A 26,770-nucleotide genomic window follows, 5' to 3' on the forward strand; every position below is an offset into this window, starting at 1 on the left:
GCCAAACTGAAAAAGTAAGTAGATCAATAAATAGACGCCTCTGTCTCTGAGCTCTGACTCAGTTTCTGTGTGTCCTTCCAGTCCCAGATGTTCTACTCGCTCAAAGTCAGATTTATCATCAAACCTGAAGAAAATCAGCTCTAGCTCCATCAAATTTCTGCTTCCTGAATACAGAAATATGTTTAACGAGCTGAACAGAGTTCAGACGTCCACCACACAGGACAAAATTTCTCCACAACTGTAAAAAAAAATCACTGTACGTTATTGCAAACACTTGGACTGCAGTTAGTGGAGGCCCAACTGGGCACCAGGTTTAGGGGTGAATCACTTTTTCACACAGAGCCATGTAGGTTTGGATGTTTTTTTCTTCCTTAATAATAAACACAATTTCAAAACTACATGTTGTGTTTACTTTTTTCTTTTTTTTTTACATGGGCTTGATGATTTAAAACACTTAAAACAGACAAAAAAAGTAGCAAATCAGGAAGAGAGCGAGCACTGTTTCCTACCATTGTATGGAAATAACATATACCCTGAAACGTACAAATTATGTTGAAATATAATGACAAGGGAAATGAAAAGATGATAAATAACAACCTACTCCGTGCAGTGATGTTCACTGTGTTGCTGAACTCTCCTGTCCCAGACTCACACCAGTAAACTCCAGTATGATTCTGGTCTATGACGATGACACACTTAGATCCACTGATCCTGCCCCACTTGGAGCAGTCTGACAGTTCTGTTTCTGTAAACTTCATCACTCTCCACTCAGCAGAGTTTCCCTCACAGCTCAGAGTCACAGATTCAGACCTGAAGTGTTGAACTCTGTCAGGATTCACTGAGAGAGAAGCTGCTGGACCAGGATCTGGAAACAAGACAGGATTTCAGCTGAGAACCGAAACGTTAATTAAATACATGATTTTGCACATATTTAAGTAGCGGTGTGTGCAAATTAAATATGCACAAATAGCAAATCTTTAATAATAAGGATCAGGTCAAACATTTGAATACATTGATCAAACTTTGTTTCTCCTTAAAAATCATAATATTTGAGCGTATCTCAAATAAAAACGAACAAACAAAAAAATAGGACATTTTACGAACAATAGGAATAAATGGCTTTATTTGTCACAATTTGTGAGCTTTTCATTTCGTGTATCTACTTCACAGCTGTCTTTGTTGTGAAACTGTTTGTTGCCAGCTAAATGACTTTTGACAGCTATTATTTTTGATTGTTTTCAGTTCAGTGGTGATTTATTGAGATTGGGACGGTGTTGGAGTTTTCTCAGAGCTGAGTGAAAATGTTTTGTGAAAAAAATTATTTCTCCAAGAGCTCAGAAAGCGATTCAAGCCGATTACCAGCAGTACAAAAACTGAAACTAAAAACAATGAAGACATTACGCAGTTAACATTAATTACATTAGTCAAACTGAGTTGTTGTTAAACTGCTCTGTTTAAATAACCTTGAGAGGAGACGTTACAAAATGCTAACAAATGTCTCTGAACCTCCTGCCACTAAAAGACAAAAACAAAAAAGTCACAGCAAGAATCCAAAGTAACTCGTGTTGATTATCTGGTAAAGTATTAAGAATCTGAATCTTATTCCGCCTTTTTGGTTGATTGTTAGAAAACCATGAACAGACAACGTGAAGCATAGTCTTGATTCATTTTAAAGATAACAATTAAAGATTCAACATAACTAAATGAAACTGAAATCATGGCTCCTGTTGATTTATGGCATAGAGAGAGAAAGAGAGAGAAACTGACCTGCAGACCAGACAAACTTTGGTTCACTGTAATAAGTGTAAATCTTTGGTTCTCCTCTTCCTGCTCTGCACACAAATCCTGCTGTGTGAGTCGGTCCATTAACAATGAAGGAGTTCTGCTCGGTACCACTGCTGCTGCCAGGCAGCAGCTCATAGCTGTACGGTTGCTCGTACCGCTTGGATGAATCAAGAACAACTTTATACCAGTAGAACCTCCATCCTGCATCCTGAGGTTGAACCTCACAGCTCAGAGTCACTGAGGCTCCAGGATTCAGCCATGATAGGGGCACAGAGAGGACAGGGACAAGTTTACCTGTCGAAATCAAACATTATAAAACATCAATGTCATTATATTAGAATTTCACAACGATTAAAATGTTGTAACTAAAAACGTTTTAGAAATGTAATAAATGAAATAAACACTGGCTATGAATACTGATTTAAGCTTCTTGTAATCTTACATATACAGTAAATAAATAAAGTCCCTAAGTTATGTGTTGTCAGGGGTGTAACTGACAACACATAACACTTTTTTACGCTTTTGTTTCTTCAGATTTGATCAGAGTTTGAGTATAAAGTCAATCTGATTCAATGGTCAAAATAGTCAAATTAAATGTTCCTCTCTGTCAACCTGTTTGCTTTCAGTCACAATGACTCAAATCGTCACTTTGAAATACAGACTGGTTTAATTGGGAGACATAAAAACTGTAAAAAAAAAAAAAATTCTCCCAAAAAACTTGATGAATTTGATTCAATAAGAGATGCAAACATCTTTATTGCTACATATAACAGTCAGGATCAAACAGTTATCTTTACTGCTAGCAGTGTGAGATGGATTTCATTTTAAAGCATCATGAGTAAAAAACAAACATGTTATTCTGCTCTGGTTAGTTTTACTCTGTTGGTTTTTATCACAAGCAGCAGCACTGAAAAACAAATTCAAGATTCAGAGCTCATTTGTTTTTCATTGATGAACAGAAACTAAACTCACCAATTTCATGAATAATGACATCAGTGCTGTTTTCAGTGTAGAAAACTGGATCTCCTCTTCCTCCTCTGCAGCTGTAAACACCTTCATCTGAGACGATGAAGACTCCATCTGGTTCATTGCTTCCTATGGGCTGATCTGACTCCTGTCTGAACCAGTAAATCTTCCAGCCTTCACCGAGGTCAACAGAGCAGGTCAGTGTTACACTGCCCCCTGCTGGTATGATCATATCACTTGCTGTCAGTTTGGCTTTGGGGTTATTTAATGCTGATTGAGGCAAAGACATAAATAACGAAGTCATCAGAATTTGACTTGTTTCAATAGAATTCAGTTTCATTTATTCATTTATACAGCACCACTTCATAACAACCATCAGTCACTTTATTAGACGAACAGGTCCAACTCATATAGAGATCATCATTGAATCTTCTACTTTGTCAAAAGGTTGAACTATTTTTAGTCTTCTGGTGATTTTCCTAAACTTTCAGACAATCAGATGAATTGAACTCAGAGGAACCACAGTGGTAAAACTGCAGCAGGGCCAGAGAATCACAATCTGCCTCCTGTCAGCTGTTATTGGCTCATTGGAGGATGGAGGGATTTTATACGAGAGACAAAACTTTACTAAAATACAGACAGTATTGTACAAACGTTTTGGTCCATCCATAAATTATCTACACTCTCCTTCCAAGAAAGCAAAAGGTTTTGTCATCTTTAAAAGTGATTGTTTTAGAAATTCCTTCAGACTTTTATAGTAATTTTTGTTTTTGTGTTTTTGTTTTTCTATCAGCTTTCCCTTTTTTATTATTAACCACAAGCACCTTAGTATATTCATCTTAAACCCAGAATTATTAAAAGGTTCCCTGGATTATTTTATTCCTGCAGAATTTCATTAAGTTTAAACCTTCTAACACTGTTTAACATAGAAAAATGCACCCGACTGTAGCAACATTTTTCTACAAAGTTGATCTATGCTTGATTTTAGGATGTAGGAAAAGCTATTTTTTAGTTTTTGTGTTCAAAACCTTGAAGTAAAAATATTTCAAAACAAAATATTGTAAGAAAGTATTAGCTGTTTAAATGAGACTTGATTAAACATTGTGAATAATCACTTCATAACAGATGACCTACTTACAAACATTTAATGAGAAATTATCACTCCATTGTGTTTGCCGATTGTTTTCTTCTCCACTGCAGCTGTATTTGTTACTGTAAGGTGGTGGGGTCATGTATTCACTGGATGCTGGAGGATACAGTGAATCAAGTTCTTTCCATGCATACGTCCACTCAGTTCCTCCTCCTCCAATAATCTCACATCTCAGAGTGACTTTCTCTCCTCTGAACATCAGAGACCAGTTGGGTTGCTGGATCACAGTGGGTTTAATGGAAGCTGTTCACATAAAGAAATCTCTGGTTAGAAATATAACAAATAGGATTTATCCTGCTGTGACCATAATTTATTTTATTCAATGTTTTTTATGACAAAAAAAGAAATGTTTTAAAACTGTAACTATAAGTTGACTTTTTATTGAATAGACAAAAAGTAGTCATATATAATACAGAAATAAAAAGAATATGTTTAATTCAAAATTTTTAAACTTAAAAAAAATAATTTTATTTTCCGTTTTTACCAGGGTCTTGTATGAAGTTCGCGTCTGAGGTCAGTGTAGCTGGTTCCTTTGTGACGTCTGATCAGAATCAGTAGGAAAAAAAAAATACAAATTTGTGTCAAATTATTAAATAATTGGAGTTGCAAATGTCTGTCTGTGGTCTGGGGAAGCTGCATGGTAAAAAAAATTAATTAGATCAGTTTACATTGTAAACTGATGAAGTACATTGTAACACCATCATGAATCATACTGGTTATTTAACTGGAATTAGGATTCTCTGCACATCTTCCTGTAAGAGCTTAGAAATGACAGATCAGTTCCAGCAGAAAATTGATTTTACCAGCAAGTGGAGATTTTAAAACATTCACACACATGTAAAAATACTACAATAAATCTCCCATTAAATACAGCCAAACCACACATAGAATGTTTCAAAATGTCCATTTGGTTTGACAAAGAAAAAAGCTCTTACAGTTTCATGCATTATGCAGTCTCAAAATGAGTCTCAAAATGCACGAGACTGCGTTATGTACACATAAATCGTATTATGCAACTGCCCAGCGTTTCAGGTTAATCATGCAGAGTCACTGAGGTTTAGTCAGGCAGAGAAAACTTCCTCTGCCTCTAGAAGAGCTGATATCATCTACATGTTCCCTTCCAGAGAAACACACTGGATTCATAATTTTATTACATTAGCATAGATGGAGAACTCTGTCTGTAATGTTTCCTGTTACGCCCCAATCATCTATCTGTAATTTCTTCTATAATGCTCAATTAGATTAAACTATTTTATTGATTTTGAGACTTTTTCTCTGGTTTTAAAGAATATAAAGCTCTGTTAGGGTTTGTAGTGTTCACCTTCGATTCGTTTGGTGTTGTGTGTAATGACTGTGCTAAGCTCCGCCCTCTAAATTGTGTGACCAACACGCTTGTAATTTTCATGTCTTGTTTTTTTCCTCTTCTGCATAGTTTCACGTTCCCGCCTGCTGACTCCGCTGTGGGAATTGGATACAGACATCTTCCTGTGTCACTTCCTGTCTGAGGCCCACACCACAGCTGATTGGATCATCACTTGATGGCTCCACCAATCCCTGAAGGGGGCTCCCTATTTAAACACCAACTTCCTCACAGAAATGGTGGCTGTTTGAAGTTTGAAGTTCGTGCCTCTTTGCTGAGTGTTAAATAAGTACAGGTATAAGAAATAAGTGACTTTGTTGTCAATCTTAACTTTTTGCCTTCAGACCTCAGACAGCATACGGTGCTGAAGAAAGACAATGTTTCAAATTTTGCGAAGAAGCACAAACATTTCTCCTCTAAGTTTCCTCATGCGCATTTTGAGTTAAACATCTTATAACCATGGTAACTCCAAATAATGAAGATACAAGGGCAGCCATTAATAAACACATTGCACAGTTTGTGCTTGAAACCAGAATGTTGCTGAATTGACTTTTTTACTGATAAGGCTCTGTCTACTTCTGCTTTATTTGGTCTGTTGTTCGGACTCACTCTGACCTAATGAGATGATCAAATGGAAAAACACAATCATCTGCTATTAGTATTTTGTGTTTGAAGATCTTTCATTCAACACAAGTGAAGCCAGTGTTGATCAATTAGTCTGATACTCTAACAAGTAGAACTGATATACAATATACATTCAATTTAAACGTAAAAAAAAGCCGGTTAATTATATACATATTGGAAACTGAACAAAAAACAAAAGAATCTCACCATCAACATGTGCAAATGTAAGGGTACTGAGAACTGCAATAAATAGAAGCTGAACAGATTTGATCAAAATGATAGAAATGTTTAAAACAAATAGTCTTTAACCACAGACACATTTTGGGTAAAACTGCTTTGGTTTTATAAAAGAAGGCAGAGAGACAAAATATATAAAACCAAAAAACATTCACCAAGGTAATATATGGTCAGAGTTAATCATAGAAAACACAAGATGAAACAGGTCAGTGTTAAACTCTATTTCCATCATGCAGAATCATTTTTGATCATTGAACAGAATGTTCATGGTTTACTTACAGAAAAATCCCAGGACGCAGAGCAGAGCGTTCCTCATCCTCACATCCAGACCTTCTGCTCATCAGAATGGTTTCTACGTTGTTTTAACTATAAGTATGAAGACGTTACATCTGCCACACATACATGACACCAGCATGTTTTATACTTACCACCGTGTGTTTCCTTCCTATTTTCACAAACTGCACAACACAGCAGCAGATTTGGTGGGTTTTATTTCCTGTCTATTGCACAGACATTTCAACATGTTGCATGCACAAAGCTCTTGATGTTATTGAAAAAACCTGACTGTTAAATACTGAACAGTTTTAAGAAAAAATATAATATAAATCTGAGATTTATTGAAGTTGTGAGGTTGAAGTTTCTAAAAGTGTTTTTTTTTTTTTGCTGTACACATTTCTAAAATATTAATTAATGTATTATTCTAATGATTTACTTTCATCTCCAAACAGTTCAGTGATGAATGACTAACCTGTCATTAAATAATGGGAGCTGATTACCCACAACTCATGACTCCTGGAACATTGATTTTCACATTTTTACTGAGAAAAGAGCCAAAATACCCATGTGGCCTTGTAACTGCTCCTTACGGAGCCCAAATCCTGGACCCCAATAAAATAAATGCTGTTTAAGGGTGAGTGGTTAAGTTTAGGACAAAGGTATGACTTGAGTTTATCTGCTCTCTGTCGTCTCATCTGACGGGATGAAATGGGAATTTCAAAATAAAGGTTTCTGCTCGTAGGTGTTGCTGTAACTAATGTTAACTAATGCCTCTGAACCTTTCCCTGTGAAATAGAAAGCATCGACAGGCTTTACTCACTGAATATATTAATGCTGGAGGTCAGTCTGGCAGCACTTGCTTCACAGGATTTTACTTCTATCTGCTAATGACTAATGACTTGCAAGTTCTTATATGAATGTGATGAGACAATTCTCACTTAAGCCTCTTCGTCCAAGACGAACTGTACAGTTTGCCTCTGTCTGATTTCAAAACCTAGAAGCCAAATATAAAGAAAAGCATCTTCACAAAAATAATTATGAACATGTAGCTTTATGTTTTAAAAGTGTATCTGTACCACCATCTAGTGGCAGGGAAAGGACACTGCAAACCCCCTACTGTGAGGTTATACAAACGTTCACCTGGAGATGACAGAAGAAATCTTGTTTTAATGGAAAGATTATGATTTTCTTAGTTCCTTAAGCCTATATCTGCTTAGTCAATGCAGTGCTTAGTGTTGTGTGACCTGACCTCTGATGTTCATCTCCTTTGGATATTAGGTGAGAAACATCAGAACCATAAGATGTTCAAATTGATGTAAAATGTTATTTTTACCAACCAGCTTCAGGACATCTTTAAAACTGTGTCATAATTAGCCATTTCTAATCTCCATATCACTTTGGGTTACTCTAAGTGAACTGATTTTCCATTTATCCATCACAGCACAGAAAGAATCAGCTAAAAGTGTTATTTGACATTTATTTTCACTTAAAATACTGCAGTCACATTACAAGCATTTAACTTAATCATCAAAGGAATTTAAGTTGGCAAAACTGAAAATGACTTATACATTTAAATGTTAATATTTAAAATGATCTCATCAGTAGCATCTTAAAGCTGTAACATCAACATTCATGAGAGCAATTTACATACAGCAATTTACAGCTTCATGAGGCTCAGATTGGGTCAAGTTTAAACTAAATCATTTGAATTTACACTGGGGCGAGCACTTAAGGAGGTTTAGAAACTATCTTGTAGTTTATGCTTGCTGGAAGTTCACAGAAACTGGTTCATAAGAGGAAACGCCTCGTTACGTAGCACAATATCCACCCAGGACTCTCTGTCCTCTGGGTCCTAAAGCCCTCCTCATCTTTCTCTCTCTTGCATGCATCTTGAGAGGATTTCATCACCTGTTATTGAAATCGACAAAAAGATGACAAGAGAAAAAGTCTGAACAAGCCATTGATGACATTACTTTTATTTCAGCTCACAAGCAAAAAACAAAAACCACTACAGAGAGAGACTGCTGAAGTCCACAAACATATAAAAACTTAGACACACATAAAAACTTATAAACATATATACTTTTAATAAAAGTCAACATGCTTGCTATATATATCTAATTAAAACTATACAAAAAAACATTCTGAAGGAGCATAACTCTGCTGTAAAATAAAGCGACGAGAATAGATAAAAAGATCCTGTATTTTACATGTTTATATTTCATAATTTTAAACAGCAATTGAATCAATTCAGCTGCTACTGCTAAACTAATTAACATTACTGGTTAGAGTTAATTCGCACATTTGATTTTGAATCTGCCAAGGTGCCTGTTGATGCATATTCTACACATACCAAAGATTTAATGGGCAATAATGTTGCTCAGTTACAAGTAGTATTAATAAAACAAACTATATACCTGAGACTGTAAAATAAATATTGTGCTCAAATGTCTAACATCATCTTATATTGCTTTTATGTGTTGTAGTCAAATGACCAATCTCTACTTAATTTACCATGAGCTTGATGACAAACATACAACCAGAACATTTTTTTAAAAGTTAAATTGAGGTATTAAGACTTGAAACCAAATCAAACTGTTCCAAATCAAATTTAGCAACTTTAATGGCAACATATTTCCAGAAAGAAATAAACACAAAACAAAGCAAAATGTGTGTGTTAAAAAACGATTTGAGTCTTTATAAAATGTTGCACTGCAATAACTAAACAAATGTTTAAGCACATTCACAAATTGGATCTCAGAAAATTCCCCTTTGAATGACCAATACAGATTCTCTAGGAGATTCTGAATAAAAATATTGTGCGATCAAATAAGTTGTTATGAGTTTTGTAATAAATTACAGAATAAACCATCAGAGTCTCCAGCCTACATGGCAGCATTGTTTTCCAGAGCTGGTGCTGATCTGATTTCAGAATAAACTGCTGCCTCTGCTGCTGCAGGACACAACTTCCCTGTCAATGAAGAGATTTAATTAAAACATCAAATCTCAAAAAAATTAAATAAATAAATAAAGTATTCCAACACACTTAATTCTGTAGAATTTTCTTTAAAAGATTTGCACAATAAGAACTGCAGATGAATGCTGACCTTTGTCCGTAGCTTTTTTCTTGACTTTCTTCTGATGGTCGATCTCAGCATAGGTTTGAGCCGAGTCTGGATAGAGAAAACGGGTTTCAGAACACATTTGACACATTTATGCTCCTTCATATAGATCTGATGGATTATAATACATACAGACAGGTAAGAAAAAAGCACTAAAAATGTGAGATGTTAAACTAATCTTGCATTGCAGCCTAGGTAATGGTGTGACAGTGGCTCTCAAAGTTGGAGTAAATTAATCAATAATTTTGGCCTTTGAATTGAGGTATATTGAAATAAATATAGACAAACTTAAAACTATATTAAAAGCATATTTTTGCTCTAAATATTATACATTATTAAGATGACTTATTAGTGACACTAGTAAACTTAAGCAATACTTGGTGTCAGAAGCCTTATATATTATTTTTTTAGGTTAGAAGCTGGCTATCTACAATATTTGGCTATTGAGAGAAATAAACTTCATCAACTATCGTATCATTCATGAAGCTTTACCTGCAGCTCCTGTTTTCACCTCAGAGTAAACAGCGCCCTCTTCTGGTCCACCTTGTCCCCCTGGACAAAATCATAAAATAATCACCAACATGTCGGATAAAACCATTCTGCGTCATTTTCTCATGCTGTATATTGTATATAAGTGAGACTCACTCTCTTTCCCAAAGGATTTCATTTCAATAAGAGAGTATGTAACTTCTGGGTGTTCATCTGCTGCTGAAATATTACAGATTAAAAAAAGAGGTACTTGTCTGTAAATTACCCAGTTATTTAATCTAAAACATCTTGAAAAGATCTGATCTACCATTTCCAGCAGCTTCAGCCGAGCCTATCGTGTCGTAGAGATGAGCATTCTCTGCAGTGAATAGAAAGAGGAAAAATCAGATAATTTTAATTTAATTGTAAACAGGATATGTAAGTTTGTGACAAATTTTCCTGAAAATATAAAATCAGACTGAGATTCCTCTTTGACATGAACAATTTGATCTAAACATCAGCAGCAAAACCAGACAGACAATCACACAGCCAACATTTTTAAAAAATACAGCAGAATTGCAATAAGCATTCACTTGGACATTTACACACATAAAAACTAACATAAAGCTACATAAAACATACAGCAAACAAACTTGTTAATTAGAAATGTGTATGTTATTATGCCCAATCACATAAAACCTCAAAAAAAAAAAAACATTTTTCACTTTGTCAGAGGAATTAAACAATATTTCTTCTTCAGGATTCCAATCTGAACTCCTTCATGCTTTTAGATCACAGCAGACAGAAACACACACAGAATAACAACTAAACATAACAAACTTCCAGAAAACTGTAAAACAGCTGAAACACTGGGTGCTTTTAAATCTCAACTTAAAACTCACCTGTTTAGAGTTGCTTATGCCTAAATTAGGGTTAGAGTGCGGGTTTTGATGTCTTCCATGTTTTTATGTCTTTAATGTTTTTAATTTCTTCTTCTTTCTTTTCGACGTTTTAATGATGTAATGTTTTTTGTTTTTTATTTTTTTATTTTTTTAAACTCTCTCTTTCTCAGTGATTATTTCTGTTTTTATTTTAATTATGTAAAGCACTTTGAAATGCCTTGCTGCTGAAATGTGCTATACAAATAAAATTTGATTGATTGATTGATAACAAATCTCAGCTTTGGCTCATCTCACAATGAGATGATAGCCTAGCAAATGCTATGCTATCTCGTAGCATAGCATGATGTGCAATGCTCTTATGTGCAAAGAGGATTGCACATGACATCTGTTGCTCACATCAGCCACATAATCATCTTGAGTTAATGAACAATCATTCTGTCTAAAGCAGCATTAAAACAACAATAGTTTGCATTTGGGTCAAAAGCAGGTCAGAAAGAGGAACCGATTGTGTTCATCTATCATTGTAAGTAAAAACACATGAATAAAACTCTGACCATGAGAGAGAGATCTATATTCATGACCTTCTGGCTGGTTTGTGGTGGAACTCTGGCCTCTGGTCTGTGAACCCTTTGACCTGAAACAGAATAAATACATTATATTTATCTATATCTTAAATATACAATGATAATTTATAATGGGGAGGGGAAAAAGATGCCTGCTTACCTGATGCAGTGCAGACCTGATAAAAATAAATGTGTTTTGGTTATTCAAATTGTCTTGCTACTAGTTTGAATGAAGAATGAATGTCAATATTTGAATGAACAATATGATCCAGTGTGAGGAGAAAAATGTCTCACCTCTGGACCGTCTGCAGCACCACAACAAGACCAGGAGAATAATGAAAATAATGAGAACGATTCCAACAACTGGTCCAACAATCAACATTTCAGGAAATGAAGAGCTGACTGAAGTGGTCAAAGTTACTGGAAACAACGAACAATAAAGTAGAAATGTGTTTTATTTGCAGATTGTATGACATTTTCTGTTTGAAGAAAAAGTTACTTTAGGATAAAATACTGACAAACATCAGCAACACAAAGATCTTCAGTGTCCATCTTGTTTCTCTCTAACATTTAAACAATTTTAATGAATAAAATAAATCAAACATTTTCCTCCTCCTCACCTCTAACAGACATCCAGCTCCTTGGTGAATCTTTTCCTGAATGTTGACATTTGTAGAAACCTTCATCTGACTTTGACACTGCAGAGATATTCAGCTCCTCTCTGCTGTCATCATGGATGAGTTTATCATTGTGATAGAAGAAAACATTGGAGAGAAGTTGAGCTTTATTTCTGCATCTCAGAGTAACAGGATCTCCCTCAGTCACTGGATGAACAGGACTCAGCAGGATAATACCATCATAATTATAACCTGTAAAACAATCAGAGAAGATTCAGTTCAAGAACATTTCTTTAAGCTGCTTTATACTTTGCAGTGACATTGTGGAATTCACAAATTAAATGTTTGATTCTTCAAGGAAAAATGCATTTGTAGTCACATTTGATCATTTATCCTTTTTAGTTTGTTCACAGAAATTAATGTAATGAACTAATCTAATAGTTGTGGTACTGTAGATGTTTGGAAAAAATGTTTTGGAGTCTTGGTTTGAATCTGATATAGAATCTGTGAAAAATGACTTAAATATCAGGATTATGGTGACCAGAGCTCATCATCAAAGATAAATCATAAAATCACAAGTGGAAATGAACAAAAAGATGGTCAGCAATTAAAACACGGTCTGATAACTATATTGCCAAAAACATTATAATTTTTAACATGTCATCTATTATCTAAAGAACACATCAATTATTATCTTGCCTCTTTATCTTAGTTTTGCATTGTTTTATTTTCTATTGAGACATGTTGATCTCATCTCCTACTAAAATCATATTTTTGGTTAAATTAAACTAATTTAAAATCTAAATCTGCCAGTGGTGTGAATGATATTGGATTAAATTGTATGTTCAGGTTGTTTTTATGTCTTTTTCCATGGATCAAGTAAAATATTATTCAACACTCTAAGTGGTTATAACTGAATTGTTGTACTTCATTGAACTCTCTGCAAGTATTTCCTCTAATAGTTGATGAAACTACCTTCATAAAAAGGTTAATGAGAAATGATGTACAAATGGAGTCATTTCTACATTTTTCCTCCAAATGATCATCCATTATTTTCTGATCTCTGATAAATCAGTTTATCAGTGTGATCTTCCTCCTCATCATCCTCAGGTTGTTCTCAGTTTGAAAGGTAAACCTCTATCAGATCTTTGCTTCTTTAAGTCCAGTAAATGGTTAGAAGTTAATTGGATCATACTGTCCACTTCAGAGACTGTTAAATAAATTATTTGAAAAAGTTATGATAGTTCAATATTGTTGAAATCTCATTAAAGCAGTTTAAGGGAATTTTAGAGAAATAATTTGTTTCTTCAAGAAATTTAATGTTATCATATTTCTACATTTATGTTGGAAATAAAATCAAATAAGTCATCTCCATGAAAAGGTAAAAAATTACATTACTGATTAAATAAAACAATATATATGATGTTGTACAGCGAGTCAGATCTGAGGAGAATAAAGTAAAGTTAGTAAAAATTAATGTGGCACATTTTCAAAGATAAATGTCCAAGTGTTTCACAGGAAGTGTAACCTTATAACTACACAGCAATGTACAATACAACGAGTAAAAAACAAACAAACTTTAGAACATTAACTTTAGTTATAAAGGAATAGAAGATAAACAATGAATATAAGAAAAAACTTTTTTCTCAGAACTAATTATTTGTAATATTTATGATTTTCAAATGCAAAAAGAGGTTAAAGAAAAAAGAAACCCAGCATAATAAAACACATCTTACCCTGTACACTGATGTTGACAGCATTGCTAAACTCTCCAGATTTTGACTCACACCAGTACACTCCACTATCAGACGAGTATATTTTAATGGTACATGTAGATCCAGTCATTTTCCCCCAGATGGAGCAGGTTATGAATGGTATTTCTCCTCTTCCTATAAACCTCCCCACTCTCCACTCAGTAGAGTTTCCCTCACAGATCAGAGACACAGATTCAGATCTGAAGTGTTGAACTCTGTCAGGATTCACTGAGAGAGAAGCTGCTGGACGAGGATCTGGAAATAAGACAGGATTTCAACTGAGATCAGAAACATCTTTAAAATGTTTCATTACAAATGGTTTGTATCTAGTTATAAAGATTACAGCAAATATTTCAGCAAATTGATAAAACTTTTTATTTCTGCTTGAAAATATTCATAATTAAATAATACTACCATAGTGGAAATAATAATTTCATCTTTTCCAAAAACAAGTTGGATTTTATCTGAGAATGTTTAACAGCCTCTAATAATTAATGTTTTAATTCATCTCTAAACCTGATGGCTGATTTTATTTCCAACCCTCTGACTGCTTGCTGACTTCTTTAGTTTTCTGTAATCAGTTTGTGGATTTGTCAAAAATCTTCACAAAATCACTTTTTACCTGATATTTCTGTCATGTTGAACATGAAACAAGTAGAAATGTTACAGTAAGAATCCAGGATAAGTTATGATTATTATCCAATAATGTGAATGATCCATTAGTTTACTGTGTTGGAAATATATTTTTCTTCCTAATGTGTCAAAAGTTAAAATACTTTACTTGTTTTTTAATTAATAATAAAAAACATTTAAAATAAAAGAAATGTTAAAAACCTCTAAAACTTTGTTTTATTGAAAGTAAATAAACAAACTGACCTGCAGACCAGATAAACTTTGGTTTACTGTAATCAGTGTAAATCAGTTGTTCTCTTCCTGCTCTGCACACAAATCCTGCTGTGTGAGTCGGTCCATTAATGATGAAGTTCTGCTCAGTCCCGTTGGTGCTGCCAGGAAGCAGCTCATAGCTGTAGAACGGTTTCTGGTTCCACTTGGATGGATCAGGAACAGCTTTATACCAGAAGAACCTCCATCCTGCTGGTTGATGCTCCAAACCCTCACAGCTCAGAGTCACTGAGGCTCCAGGATTCAGCCATGATGGAGACACAGAGAGGACAGGCTGAGGGGGAGACGCTGATGGAGAGAGATTAGAAACTGGGTCAAACTTTTGTCCACAACCTTTCTCTTTTCTCTTCATTTTATTTTTCTTAAAGAATTAATAGAGTATTAAAATTGAAGTAACGGTAATAATAATAACCGATGCTCCCTCCGGTTGTTACCTTTAATTTTGATATTTTACTTCCTTTTTTTCAGTAACATTATATTTTTTACACTTGTTTCCTTAAAATGTGAACTTTAGTTCATTAAACACTTTCATTTTTCTCTTGTCACATAAATCATTGACTAGAAACACTGATCAATATAATCTATTGAATCTTTATTCCTTGTATCACTGAACTCTAAGATGACTTTGATCGATGTCTCTAAGAACTTTCTGAAACCCTTTTAGCCATTTCTTGAACTTTGGATTCTTTAATATATATTTTAATACTGTATATATTTTTAAAATCTCATTCAAAAATGTTCAGAAAATCTGAATCTATTGTAATAAGATAAATTAAAGGTTGGCTTAAAGCTGTTATACAGCTAACAATAATTTCCAGCTGCATGTAATATTTAATAAGGAATAAACATGAAAATCTATCAACCCATTGAAAAAAACTACATTATACCCTAACCCTTTCTTTCTATAGTTTTTTTTTCTAAAACTATAGAAAAAAAATACAAATATTTAAAGCATTAGATTGTGTGCTAACAGGAAAAGCTGCTTTATCGTTCTTTTGTTTCAAATGAAAAAAATAAATCCTATACCATAAAAGGAGCTTTAATATTGTTAGAATGTGACCAAGTGGGACATACTGTCATATAAAAATCATCACATGCCAGTTATAAATAATCAACTTACACACAGTTATTTTAACAACATTACTCCATGGTGTAGAGGAAAACCTTCCTCTGTTTCCTCTACAGATGTATTCTCCACTGTCAGCATCAGTAGCTGAGTTGATCCTGTATTCACTGGATGTTGGAGAGTTTCTATTGGTTGGTCTCCATTCATACGTCCACTGAGTTCCTCCCTGGATCTCACATCTCAGAGTGATTTTCTCTCCTCTATAGATCTGAGACCAGTTGGGTTGTAGAATCAAACTGGGTTTATTGGGATCTATAGAAATACATATCTTGTTAGCAGTTTACCACAACAGTCCAGAGTAACATTTGAGTGTCAATTTAACACTTTCCCTGAGAGAACCCACTTTCTAACATCACTTAAACAATATCAATGTTTCTTCCAAACTTCTTCAGCAGATTCTTTAAGATTTGTTTTTATTTTATTTAATAAGAATCTATCTTGTAGCAAAGCGGGACAAAATTAAGAGTAGGTTTCAAACACTTGCACAACAGATATCTTCATCAATACAATGCTATGCTTATATTAATAATTGCATTTTCATCAAATAGAGGCATATTCAGATGATTTGGGCAAATGTGTTTTTACTTAAACTAAATGTGTTAAACAGCAGCAGCTGCTTTTATGTGAATTTGTTAAACCTATTTTAATGTTGCTTGCTTGATTATTGTAGGTCATAAGTTAATAACTTACAGCTTGTTAATGTGATGACATCACTCCAATGTGCTAAGAGATAGTCACTTGTTCCTCTGCAGCTGTAATTTCCACTGTCAGCTGTGATGATCTTGGATGTTGAATTATAATTTAGCTTGTTTTTCCTCCATTCATACGTCCACTGAGCTTCTTCCTGGATAAAACACTCCAGACTGACTTTATCTTCTTTCAGAGACCAGTTGGGTCGCTGGATCACAGTCGGCTTAGAAACTGTTGACATACAGAAACATCAAGTAGGAAACTAAAAGAAACAAAATGAACCTGAACATATATAGTTATATGAAGGAGGAGACATTTACTATTGTGTCAAATTATTTATTGTAAAGGAAATCATTTGTTAAACTGTGTAAATCAGGAGCTTAACTGAAAACGTAAACAGCACAAATACATTAGAATCAAAATGAAGATATATTTAACTTAAAAATAGAAATAAAAAAGCTTTTTTGGTTTGATGAACACATTTCATTACAGGATGTTGTTATTTTTTTAAAAATATTTGAGATCAGATTAAATTCTTTATAACATCTGATTACTTTGGTGGTTTTAACGGAAATAAAAAAGTTGAATCTTGAAACTGTAAATATTTTTCTTCCCGTTGATTAATCACTGTGTGATTATATTTTAATAATTACGTTTTCTGAACAACTAGGAAACAAATTTGAGTTTCAAAGATGATGTGTTGTTATGATGATGACCTGATAACTAAACTCACCAGTTTTCTGAATTTTGACCTCTTCACTGGTTTCTGATGTGAAAATTGGGTCTCCTCTTCCACGTCTTCCTCCTAAGCATCTGTACTTTCCTCCCTCTGAGACACTGAAGGTTCCATCTGGTTCTGTGTTTCTGAAGGATTCATCTGCAGGATAATGTGGCCCATATTTGTGCCAGAAGAACTCCCAGCCAGTAGATCTTTCAACAGAGCAGTTCAGAGTAACACTGCCCCCTGCTGGTATGATTGTTTCCTTTGCCTTCAGTGTGGCTCTGGGTTTGTGAGCTGTTGAGTTTGAAAATCAGATTAATATATATTAAAAAAAAAAATAGAATATGAATTATTACTCATTTCTGGAATCATTTTGTTCTAATAAAAATATCTACACCAAAATTTAACATTTAGATTTTTCAAACTGAGAAATATGAACTCTGCATGATGGACTAGATTTTCTATCATGTTTCTTATCAATGAGAGCTGGGGGAAATGTAATTGTTGCATTAATCATTTTGGTGAAATTCCACATCTGACCTGAAAATTCAAACTCAAGTCCAGTTAGATTATTTCAGCAGCAAATCAAACTAGAACAGTGGCAAACAGACCAACCTGTAATTTAACAACACACGGCTTGGTTGTAGCTTATTTAACACAGATTATACAAAAAGTCTGGCGCTGTCTAATGTAGGCAAGATGTTCTTTATCAGAACCAATAGGAATGAATGAATCAATGAATCAATGAATCAATGAATAAATCAATCAATTGTGAGAACCAAGCATAAATTAGGAGCTCCCTGTAAATGAAGATTTGTTGAAAAATAAATCTCCATATTTAAATGAGCCACAGCTCCAAGGCAGAACATCAAAATCTAATTATATTAGTAAATATTTTCATAAAATATTTTACTCCAAAACATTTTGCATCTGTAAAATCACTAAACCCCTAATCTCTCTCTGAAATAATCCAGTTTCTCTTTAAGCTTCTTGTTCATTTTCCTTTATGGATGGAAAATAGATTTTATTCCTCATAAAACTCTGACAAAAGTCACAGTTTAGCCTCCTGTCAGTTCTTTCTGTTCTCCCACAGAATAAATGGAGTTATTATTGAGTTCTGTTTATTTTATGGAGATCAGGAGATTAAAGACACTTTCAGGATGAGTGGAGGTCAGTCTGACTCACATGATACTGTCAGTTTTATGGCTTCACTCCATCCTGTTAACTCGTAGCCTCTTCTACCCATGCAGCTGTATTCTCCACTGTCAGCCTCAGTAACTGTGATGATCATGTGTTCACTAGATGATTGAGAGTTTGTGTTGTTTTTTTTCCATTCATACGTCCACTCAGTTCCTCCATCCTGGATCTCACATCTCAGAGTGATTCTCTCTCCTTTGTATATTGGAGTCCAGTTTGGTTGTGAAACCAAAACTCTGTTGGAAACTACAGCAAGAAACATGATTAGGAAAAAAAGAAAGTCTGAAAACTAAACAGTTAATTAGATAGTGTAACACCTGTAATAATAATGTCAATCTAGGATTTTTTTCCTCTGATGTGTCATTTAACACAAATTGTATATCATAAATTTCACTAAACTGTATCAATAAAATGTCTTGGAACAACGTTAATCTCAATGTGCACCATAACTACTCAAAAAAACACAAATAAATGTAAAGATATAGAATTAATTTGCTTTATTCTCATATTTCGGCACGTGTTGTCAGCAAAAACATCAACAAAATGATTCAATTCAGCTGAATGAATATTATTAATTGAACAGATTATGAATCTTAACTCATATTTACATTTAGAACAAAATAGGTCCTCTCTAACTAAGACAGAGTAACAAAATTCTTTTAGTTGTCATTTCAAAATGGATCTGTCATCAGAAAGAATACAATATTTTCTTCAAGGTAAATTTCTAAACTCACCTGTATTAGAAATGGTGACTTCATCACTCTCAGATGTTATGAACATTGTCCCTGTAATAACTCCTCTGCAGGTGTAGATTTCTCCTTCTGTGATGCTGAAAACTCCATGTGATTGAGCAGAAACTCTGGTCGGATGGTTGGGTGGACGTCCTCTGAAGAGCTCAAATGTTAAACCAGCAGGTTTGTCCAAAGAACAGGTTAATGTCACACTGCCCCCTGGTGGTATGGTTGTTATGTCTGCAGTCAAAGTTGCCTTTATTTCTGCAATAATATTAATCAGAATTAATAAGATTTGGAGCAATTAGAAACAACGTGAATAATTTCTAATCAGATCAAAACTGAGACTTTAACATGTAAGACAGAATCAGAAGAACACACATACTCCACATGCAGTCATGTTCTACTGGTGTTTTAAGCAGCATTGTATCATTTGTAACTGAGGTCAGCAGATCCAGATTCAATACAATCAAGCATTCTCCATAAACACAACAAATAAAATGGGTTGAAAAGTAAATAGAACCTAAAATAAAATTGTTTTTGATTTAACCAGTTTTATCAGCCCGATACTGTTCTGCAGTCCTTAATAGAAATTCATGATTTAAATTAATTTCAATTCAAAAATATGTTATTGATCCTAAAGTGAAACTGAATCTTGTTCTATTTCCCTTTGGGATCGATAAGGGAAGATTATTCAAATGCTTATTGTAGATAGATAGTGATGGCTTTGGCAGGAAGCCATCACTTCAAATGTGTATTACTGCACATTTGAAGGAGAAGACACTGTTCATCGTTGACAGCATCATAAAGAGAATGGTCAGTGTTGTCCATAATACTCTCAATCTCTATGTAAAATCCTGTTTTATGTAAAATGCTCATGACAATGTAAATTTTCTGCACAGTCACAAATTGATCAAAATGCAAGTTCTTTACATAGTGTTGTGGCCCTTTATGTAAATGTTGCAAATTGTAATTTCTACTAATTTAGTTTTCTATTTTGGGAAGTTAGAATTTATTTAAGCTAATTTACATTCAAAATCTGTAGTTAATTTTTATATTTTAATTGATTAGATTATGCTGGCAATTGGTTAGACTCTCCCATTAATTTGTGTAATTAAAAACACACCGGTTGCTTGGTGGAGGCATTGCTTGGCAAATGTTTGGTGTGTTGATGGGAGATTTTTGTCAATGATTTTTTAACCACTTTTTTGTACTTGAAACTTCACATTAAGTTTACTTTCGTATTTGGCTAAGTTGTATGACATTTTTGGTAATTATTTTGTCGCTAATTTTTTTTTTTACAAGAAATGAATATATTTTTTCAAAACAAATCAAGTTGGAAGTGTGTTCAAATCAAACCACCTGTTAACATCCAGGGCCTTTGTTGGAATTTTGGTTTTTGGAAAATAGAAGGCTGCGACACAGTTTTAAGCAAATATACCTTTTGATCCCAGACAGTGCGGATTTAATCAAAAATCCATTTTTCAACTCACCAGTGTTCTGTATAATAACGTCATCACTCATAGTTGTCTCAACGTTTCCCCCAGGTCTATATCCTCTGCAGGTGTAGATTCCTCCTTCTGTGATGTTGAAAACTCCATCTGATCGAGGAGAAACTGTGGTCTGATAGTTGGGTGGACGTCCTCTGAAGAGCTCAAATGTTAAACCAGCAGGTTTGTCTGCAGAACAGGTTAATGTCACACTGCCCCCTGGTGGAATGGTTGTTATGTCTGCAGCCAGAGTTGCCTTGTTTTCTGCAGGTTAGAAAACATCCCTAGATTAGGAGTGATTTGCAACAATGTGAATCCTTTCTTCAAAACTGCAGTTGTCACGCCTGTCCTTAAAAAACCTGGATTGGATCCAAATGATTTCAATAATCTCCGCCCTATTTCTAACCTTTCTTTCTTCTCCAAGATCCTAGAAAAAACAGTTGTTTCTTAACACCATTGCCATTTAACCAAGAACAGTCTGTATGAACAGTTCCAGTCCGGTTTTTGCTCTGGTCACATCACAGAATCTGCTCTCCTGAGAATCACTAACACTCTCCTCATGGCAGCAGATTCGGATTTACTTTCTCTTCTTATTCTCCTTGATCTCAGTGCAGCCTTCAATACCATCTCTCACACAATCCTGCTCCACAGACTCTCTTCCATCGGTATCACACACACACCCCTCGCTTGGTTTCAGTTGTATCTCTCTGGCCGCACTCAGTAAATTCCAACTTAAATTATTCAAATCCCACCTGTTCCCAGGTGTGCCCCAGGGCTCTGTCCAGGAACCCCTTCTTCTCAACATCTACCTTATACCCCTTGGCAATATCTTCCAATGTCTTCCGTAAATTTAACATCCATTTCCACTGTTTTACTGATGACACCCAGCTGTTTTTATCCACTGCACCAGATTCTTCTCTACCACTTTCCCCTTTCACTTCCTGTTCAGATTAAATAAAATCCTGGTTTACATTGAACTTCCTGAAATTAAACAATGTTAAAACCAAGTTTTTGCTCAAGGGCACCAAACCTACACTATCTCAAGTCAACAACTTTACCCTCACAATTGACAGTTCTCTGATCTCACCAAACCCTCAGGCTAAAAATCTGGGTGCCATTCTTGACAGTATTGTCTCTTATGAATCTCATATTAATAATATTATCTGGTCTGCACACTTCCACCTTGGTAATATAATATTTCGTCCATCCTTCTCCCTGCACTCTGCATCCGTTTTGGTCCATAGTCTGGTCATTTCTTGAATTGATCACTGCAATTCTCTCCTGGTTGGTCTGCCTCATAAAGCTCTCCATAAACTTCAACTTGTTCAAATCTCTGCTGCTCGCATTATAGCCAAAACAGCCTAATTCAACCACATTACTCCAATTTTACAACAACTTAACTGGCTTCCTGTTTCTTTCAGAATTTAATTTAAAATCCTGTTGTTTACATTTAAGGCAGTTCACAACCTTGCCCCTCCTCATCTGTCTGATCTTCTGCATATCATCAGCCATTCACGTTCCCTTCGTTCTTCCTCTTTCATCCACCTCAGTGTGCCTCTTGTCCGTCTCAGCACCATGGGAAAAGAGCCTTTTCTTACTCTGTTCCCCAACTCTGGAACACTCTTCCCCTTGACATCCGTAATATTGACCCTTTTCTAACCTTCAAAGCACAACACAAAACTAATCTGTTCAAGTTAGCCTTCTCACTTTAATTGTGCAGTTATTTTGTGGTTTTGTGTCTTGTAGCCATTTCTTTAATTTTCAATTTGTGTTTTTAATGTTGCAAAGTGTCCTTGGGTGTTTTGAAAGGTGCTATCAAATAATATGCATTATTATTATTATTATTATTATTATTATTATTATTATTATTATTATTATTATTATTATTATTATTATTATTATTATTATTATTATTATTATTTTCTCATCAAACCATAAATAAGACTTCAATATGTTAGGTTATTAGTGTACTTACCTCCTGCTGGTAAGGTTGTTATGTTTGCTGTCAGAGTTGCCAGATTATAGAAACATAAAAACAAGTGATTTGTTTTTATCGCTGACAAAAACTAATTCTGAGCATTTTGATCAAAACTAAAAGTCATTATAAATATAATCTTATAAATCCCAAGAGAGCCATCAGTTATTTACTACTGTGAATCTTATTTGAAAACTGCTTATAATTTGCAGAACAAAAGTTCTTTTGGACTTTCAAGGTGTCATAGTATCTTAAAATTTTGAATTTACAAATTTCACTTAAAAATATTTGACGTCTTACAAACATAAAACCTTTCGGCAATAACATAATATTTTGGAGTAAACGCACTTTCAATATAAAGAAGCTTTTGAGGATTTACATCAAAAACACAAGTGCTGTAATAACAGTTGTTAATTATTATTGGTTTTCGGACTGCTCACTTTTCTACATATACTGTATGATGTAAGAAAAAAAAGTCAAAATAAACTACTTCTGTTTTCACAAATGTGATTATTTGATTTGTTTGTTTACATCACATACATACAAGAAAAGTCACCAGTGCATCAAAGGGCAACACCAAAGTACAAACGATCATATACACACTTAAACTTACATGTTTGGACTGGGGTAAAAAGCCTGAGTTCCCAGAGAGAACCCACACAGGAGAACATGCAAACTCCATTCAGAAAGACTCCATTTCTAACCACAGCCACACAGTGCAGCAAATACAAGGAGCAAATCAAACTGACGAATGAACTCAGAAAATAATTAACTTGCAGGAAGTTTGATAGCGTGTGAATCAGTGACATCGACAGGCTGTGTTGTCTGATTGCTATCATCAGCTAGCATGATATAAAAAGAAAACCATGATAGGTTTAAACTTTTGTACATACACACACTGGTGAGCCCAACATACCTCATGACAGAGTTTATTAATCTATTCTTTCAGTTTTGACTTGCTTTTAATTTTTTATGAAATGTTCAGGTTTGTAGTTTTTTCTTCATTTGTGTTGCTAAGCGTAGCTCCTACGGATGGTAATGAAATGACTCTAGACAGGATTGTACAATATGCGGTATAGTACTGTAAATGGTAATATCACAATATGTTAAACTTCTGTTTGATCTTGTGAATATTCATTTCTGTAAATCAATGTATAAGTTCTGCTATATTTAGTTAGTCTTTGTTTCTCCACCAATTAGCCATGGTTCAGGCTTTTCTACTGACAAAAAATAAATTCTGCCAGATTAAGGTAACTATTTTGTTCAGATTTCAAACATTTCATTTTCAAACAAAGATGCTAAAATGATAATTTAGTTGAATCAGGACGTTAACACTGCGACAGACTGGCAGACTGTCGCCCGGAACAGTAGCTGGAGATAGGCACCAGCAACCCTCCCAACCCCATAAGGGAAAAAGGTGTAAAGAAAATGGATGGATGGATGGACGTTTACAACCTTCTGTACTTTTCTGATAAATCTACTTGTTTGGTCTTTGAAATTATAAATCACAGCTGTTAAATTCCAGTCCTCAAGGGCCACTGCCCTGCAACTTTGAGAAATGCCTCTGCTACATCACCTGAATAGAATAATGAGGTTATTAGCAGGCTTCTACACAAGGAGGAAGTAATTAAGCCATTTCATTCAAGTGTTTTGTACCTGTGGCACATCTAAAAACTGTAGGACAGCGTCTCTTGAGGACCGGAGATTAACACCCCTGTTATAAATTGACACTTCAGGACAGTCTTGAGAGTCTGAAAATCGACAAAAAGAGGAACAAGTTGTTCTGTGCAACCATAGTTTTCAAAATTAGTTTACTTTCTTGTTCAGCTTCCTCTCATCTACTGAATATCAAATCATGTGAATATAATATATTCCAGAAATACAAGAGAGTGTTGTTGCAGACAGAAAAACTACCATTTAAGTATGGACAGTTTGCTCAACAAACAATTGTGATACTTCAGTGTTTGTTTCTATGCTGCACTATTAGGTTTCATTTCTATATAAAAACAAAGATAAATGCATTGAAAAAACACAAATATCATATTTCTATCTTTATGTTACCTCCAAAACAACTTACTTACCTTCAGCAAGTCCATGAACCAGAGAACTGAGCACTGCAATAAAGATCAAGGCTCAGTCAGTTGATTAAGAATATTATTCACAATGGTATTTTATTCATTTTAGAAGATTGAAATTATTTAAAAATAATAAATAAATACATAAAAGATCGCATTGTCCAAAATTTTACATACAGTGTTTCTTTGTCTTAAACAGAGACAAAAGTTGCTTGGATTACAATGGAAATTACAAAAAAGAGGAGAACGACTCGAGTGTTCCGTTATTAACGCTGTCAGATCTTAACAGAGATACATGGTCACATATTATCCTGAAGAAACATTTTCTTTAAACTCTGAGCAGAAAGTCAGTGATGTACTTACAGGAAAATCCCAGCATGCAGAGCAGAGCAGGTTTCATCCTGGCATCCAGAACGACTGCACAGCTCAACTGAACGGCTTCTACTTGGTTTGAATTGTGTTCATATAAAAGGAGAAGTTAAGTCTAAAATATATATTACATCAATAAGTTTCATGTTTCTTCTTCTTAGTAACCCCTCTCTGTGTTTCCTTCCCTTTTACACCAACCTCACACAACAATAGCCAATGAGACAGCAGCACTTGATAGTGGTTTGCATTTCCTGTCCACTGCAGGGATATTTTAACCTTATGTGCAATGTTTTTTTGCAGGCTCGCACAGAAACATCCAAATAAACAAAAACCACTAAATTTGAATGCATGTTGCTATGAACAGTTATTGTTTAATAGTTTGCAAGAAAAAAACCTGTTTGCTCATTCTCATTTTTAATCATTCTCTTGTTTTGATGTGTGAATTTTATACAGAGAGAAATGTTAAAATAGTAACTTTGATCTTTTGGCACTGACTGACATTCATCTGCTGACCACCATATTGTCTGGTTTTACCCAGTTACCTATTAAAGTCTGCAGGTTACCACCACCAGAACAGAACAGTTTCATTATTATACATAATGTTTTGAACAATGGAAAAAGAGCAGAAGCAGACTGAAGAGATTGCTGTTCAGATAACCATGTATACTTTTGGATTTGGGGAAGAAGTTGTGAGAGAAACTACATCATGAAGAAACACACCAGGGTGAGACTTAAACTCAGGGCTGTCTTGCTGCCTGGCAACAATGTTAACAACTATTGGGGTGACATGAATCTAACAGAGCTTCACTGTCGAAACTTATCAGCACATTTCTAAAAACAATTTGTGTGTGTGGTTAAAGTGTGTAGGCGTGTGGGGGTGTGCGTGTGCGTGTGCGTGCGTGTGTGTGTGGTGTGTAAGGACGGAAGTGGACGGAAGTGTTAAAATGGCGGTCATATCAGATCATCAGTAGTACATGTTTCCTGGAACGAGGTCTGTGAATAAAAGATGGTTGATCTGGTGGGCGACGTGTTAAAACGCCATTGGAGCTTTAAGACATGAGGTGCAAAGGATTATGGGATGAGTCAGACATTTGAATGTCTTTAGGTGTCGTCCTGGATCAAGAAGAAAAGAGCATGCTAATTTGTGTCACTCATGTTAGAGATTTAACAAAATAGCGTGCAACACTGTGGTTAATGTATCAGCTAAAGGTAAATGAACATTTTATAAAATATATTGACTTTAATTCTGGGATGTATCCATCAGTCCATCTATTTTAGTGCTAACGCTTAGTGACGGTCAGTGTGGAGCTTAAGGCCTGACCAGTCTGTCCACAGTCAGATGGTCACTGCTTGTTTAATACCTGATTCACTAGTTAATGAGGTGAGACTTCTGGTGTGTTTTAGTGCTGATTTTATCAATTATATTCACAAACATTAAAGAGTTAGAGGCAAATGTAGATTACACAACAACCCACATTCAGTGATGAATGATGAAAGAAAGATGTATCATCAAGGATGGATCCTTGATGATATATTGCATCTTTTTAGGAAAAAAAATGCAATATACATTGCATTTTTTCTCCTAACAATATATATATATATATATATATATATATATATATATATATATATATATATATATATATATATATATATATATATATATATA

At 34.5% G+C, this 26,770-nt stretch overlaps 3 protein-coding genes across 6 annotated transcripts; all 3 read right to left on the reverse strand.

The window, feature by feature from the left end:
• Window positions 1–182: 182 nt before the first annotated feature.
• On the reverse strand, window positions 183–24,839 carry LOC103476154 (basement membrane-specific heparan sulfate proteoglycan core protein-like). The gene is made up of 15 exons (XM_081599960.1): window positions 24,739–24,839; window positions 20,686–20,946; window positions 19,196–19,456; window positions 18,450–18,707; window positions 17,277–17,558; window positions 16,544–16,774; window positions 15,848–16,105; window positions 14,701–15,015; window positions 13,807–14,079; window positions 12,074–12,322; window positions 11,748–11,873; window positions 11,614–11,629; window positions 1,768–2,081; window positions 500–865; window positions 183–190 (listed from the first exon to the last, which is right to left on the reverse strand). The coding sequence occupies exons 2-15, from the start codon at window positions 20,714–20,716 to the stop codon at window positions 183–185; spliced, it is 2,988 nt and encodes a 995-aa protein (XP_081456086.1). The 5' UTR covers window positions 20,717–20,946; window positions 24,739–24,839.
• On the reverse strand, window positions 1,996–6,474 carry LOC145548718 (uncharacterized). Its single transcript, XM_081599642.1, has 4 exons — window positions 6,402–6,474; window positions 4,386–4,442; window positions 3,890–4,144; window positions 1,996–3,021 (listed from the first exon to the last, which is right to left on the reverse strand). The coding sequence occupies exons 1-4, from the start codon at window positions 6,436–6,438 to the stop codon at window positions 2,720–2,722; spliced, it is 651 nt and encodes a 216-aa protein (XP_081455768.1). The 5' UTR covers window positions 6,439–6,474; the 3' UTR covers window positions 1,996–2,719.
• Window positions 7,899–11,563, reverse strand: LOC145548719 (uncharacterized). Of its 4 annotated transcripts, XM_081599648.1 has the most exons (7): window positions 11,445–11,563; window positions 10,317–10,367; window positions 10,166–10,228; window positions 10,013–10,072; window positions 9,506–9,571; window positions 9,288–9,369; window positions 7,899–8,306 (listed from the first exon to the last, which is right to left on the reverse strand). In XM_081599648.1, the coding sequence occupies exons 1-7, from the start codon at window positions 11,542–11,544 to the stop codon at window positions 8,303–8,305; spliced, it is 426 nt and encodes a 141-aa protein (XP_081455774.1). In that variant the 5' UTR covers window positions 11,545–11,563; the 3' UTR covers window positions 7,899–8,302. The 4 variants fall into 4 exon arrangements, with proteins under 4 accessions (XP_081455774.1, XP_081455775.1, XP_081455777.1 ...); XM_081599649.1 differs by lacking the exon at window positions 7,899–8,306 and having other exon boundaries at window positions 8,346–9,369; window positions 10,166–10,225; window positions 11,445–11,560; XM_081599651.1 differs by lacking the exon at window positions 7,899–8,306 and having other exon boundaries at window positions 8,346–9,369; window positions 10,166–10,225; window positions 11,472–11,559.
• Window positions 24,840–26,770: the final 1,931 nt, after the last annotated feature.

Source organism: Poecilia reticulata, chromosome 18 (genome assembly GCF_904066995.2).
Source record: "Poecilia reticulata chromosome 18, P_reticulata-male-v2, whole genome shotgun sequence".
Lineage (NCBI taxonomy): Eukaryota > Metazoa > Chordata > Actinopteri > Cyprinodontiformes > Poeciliidae > Poecilia > Poecilia reticulata.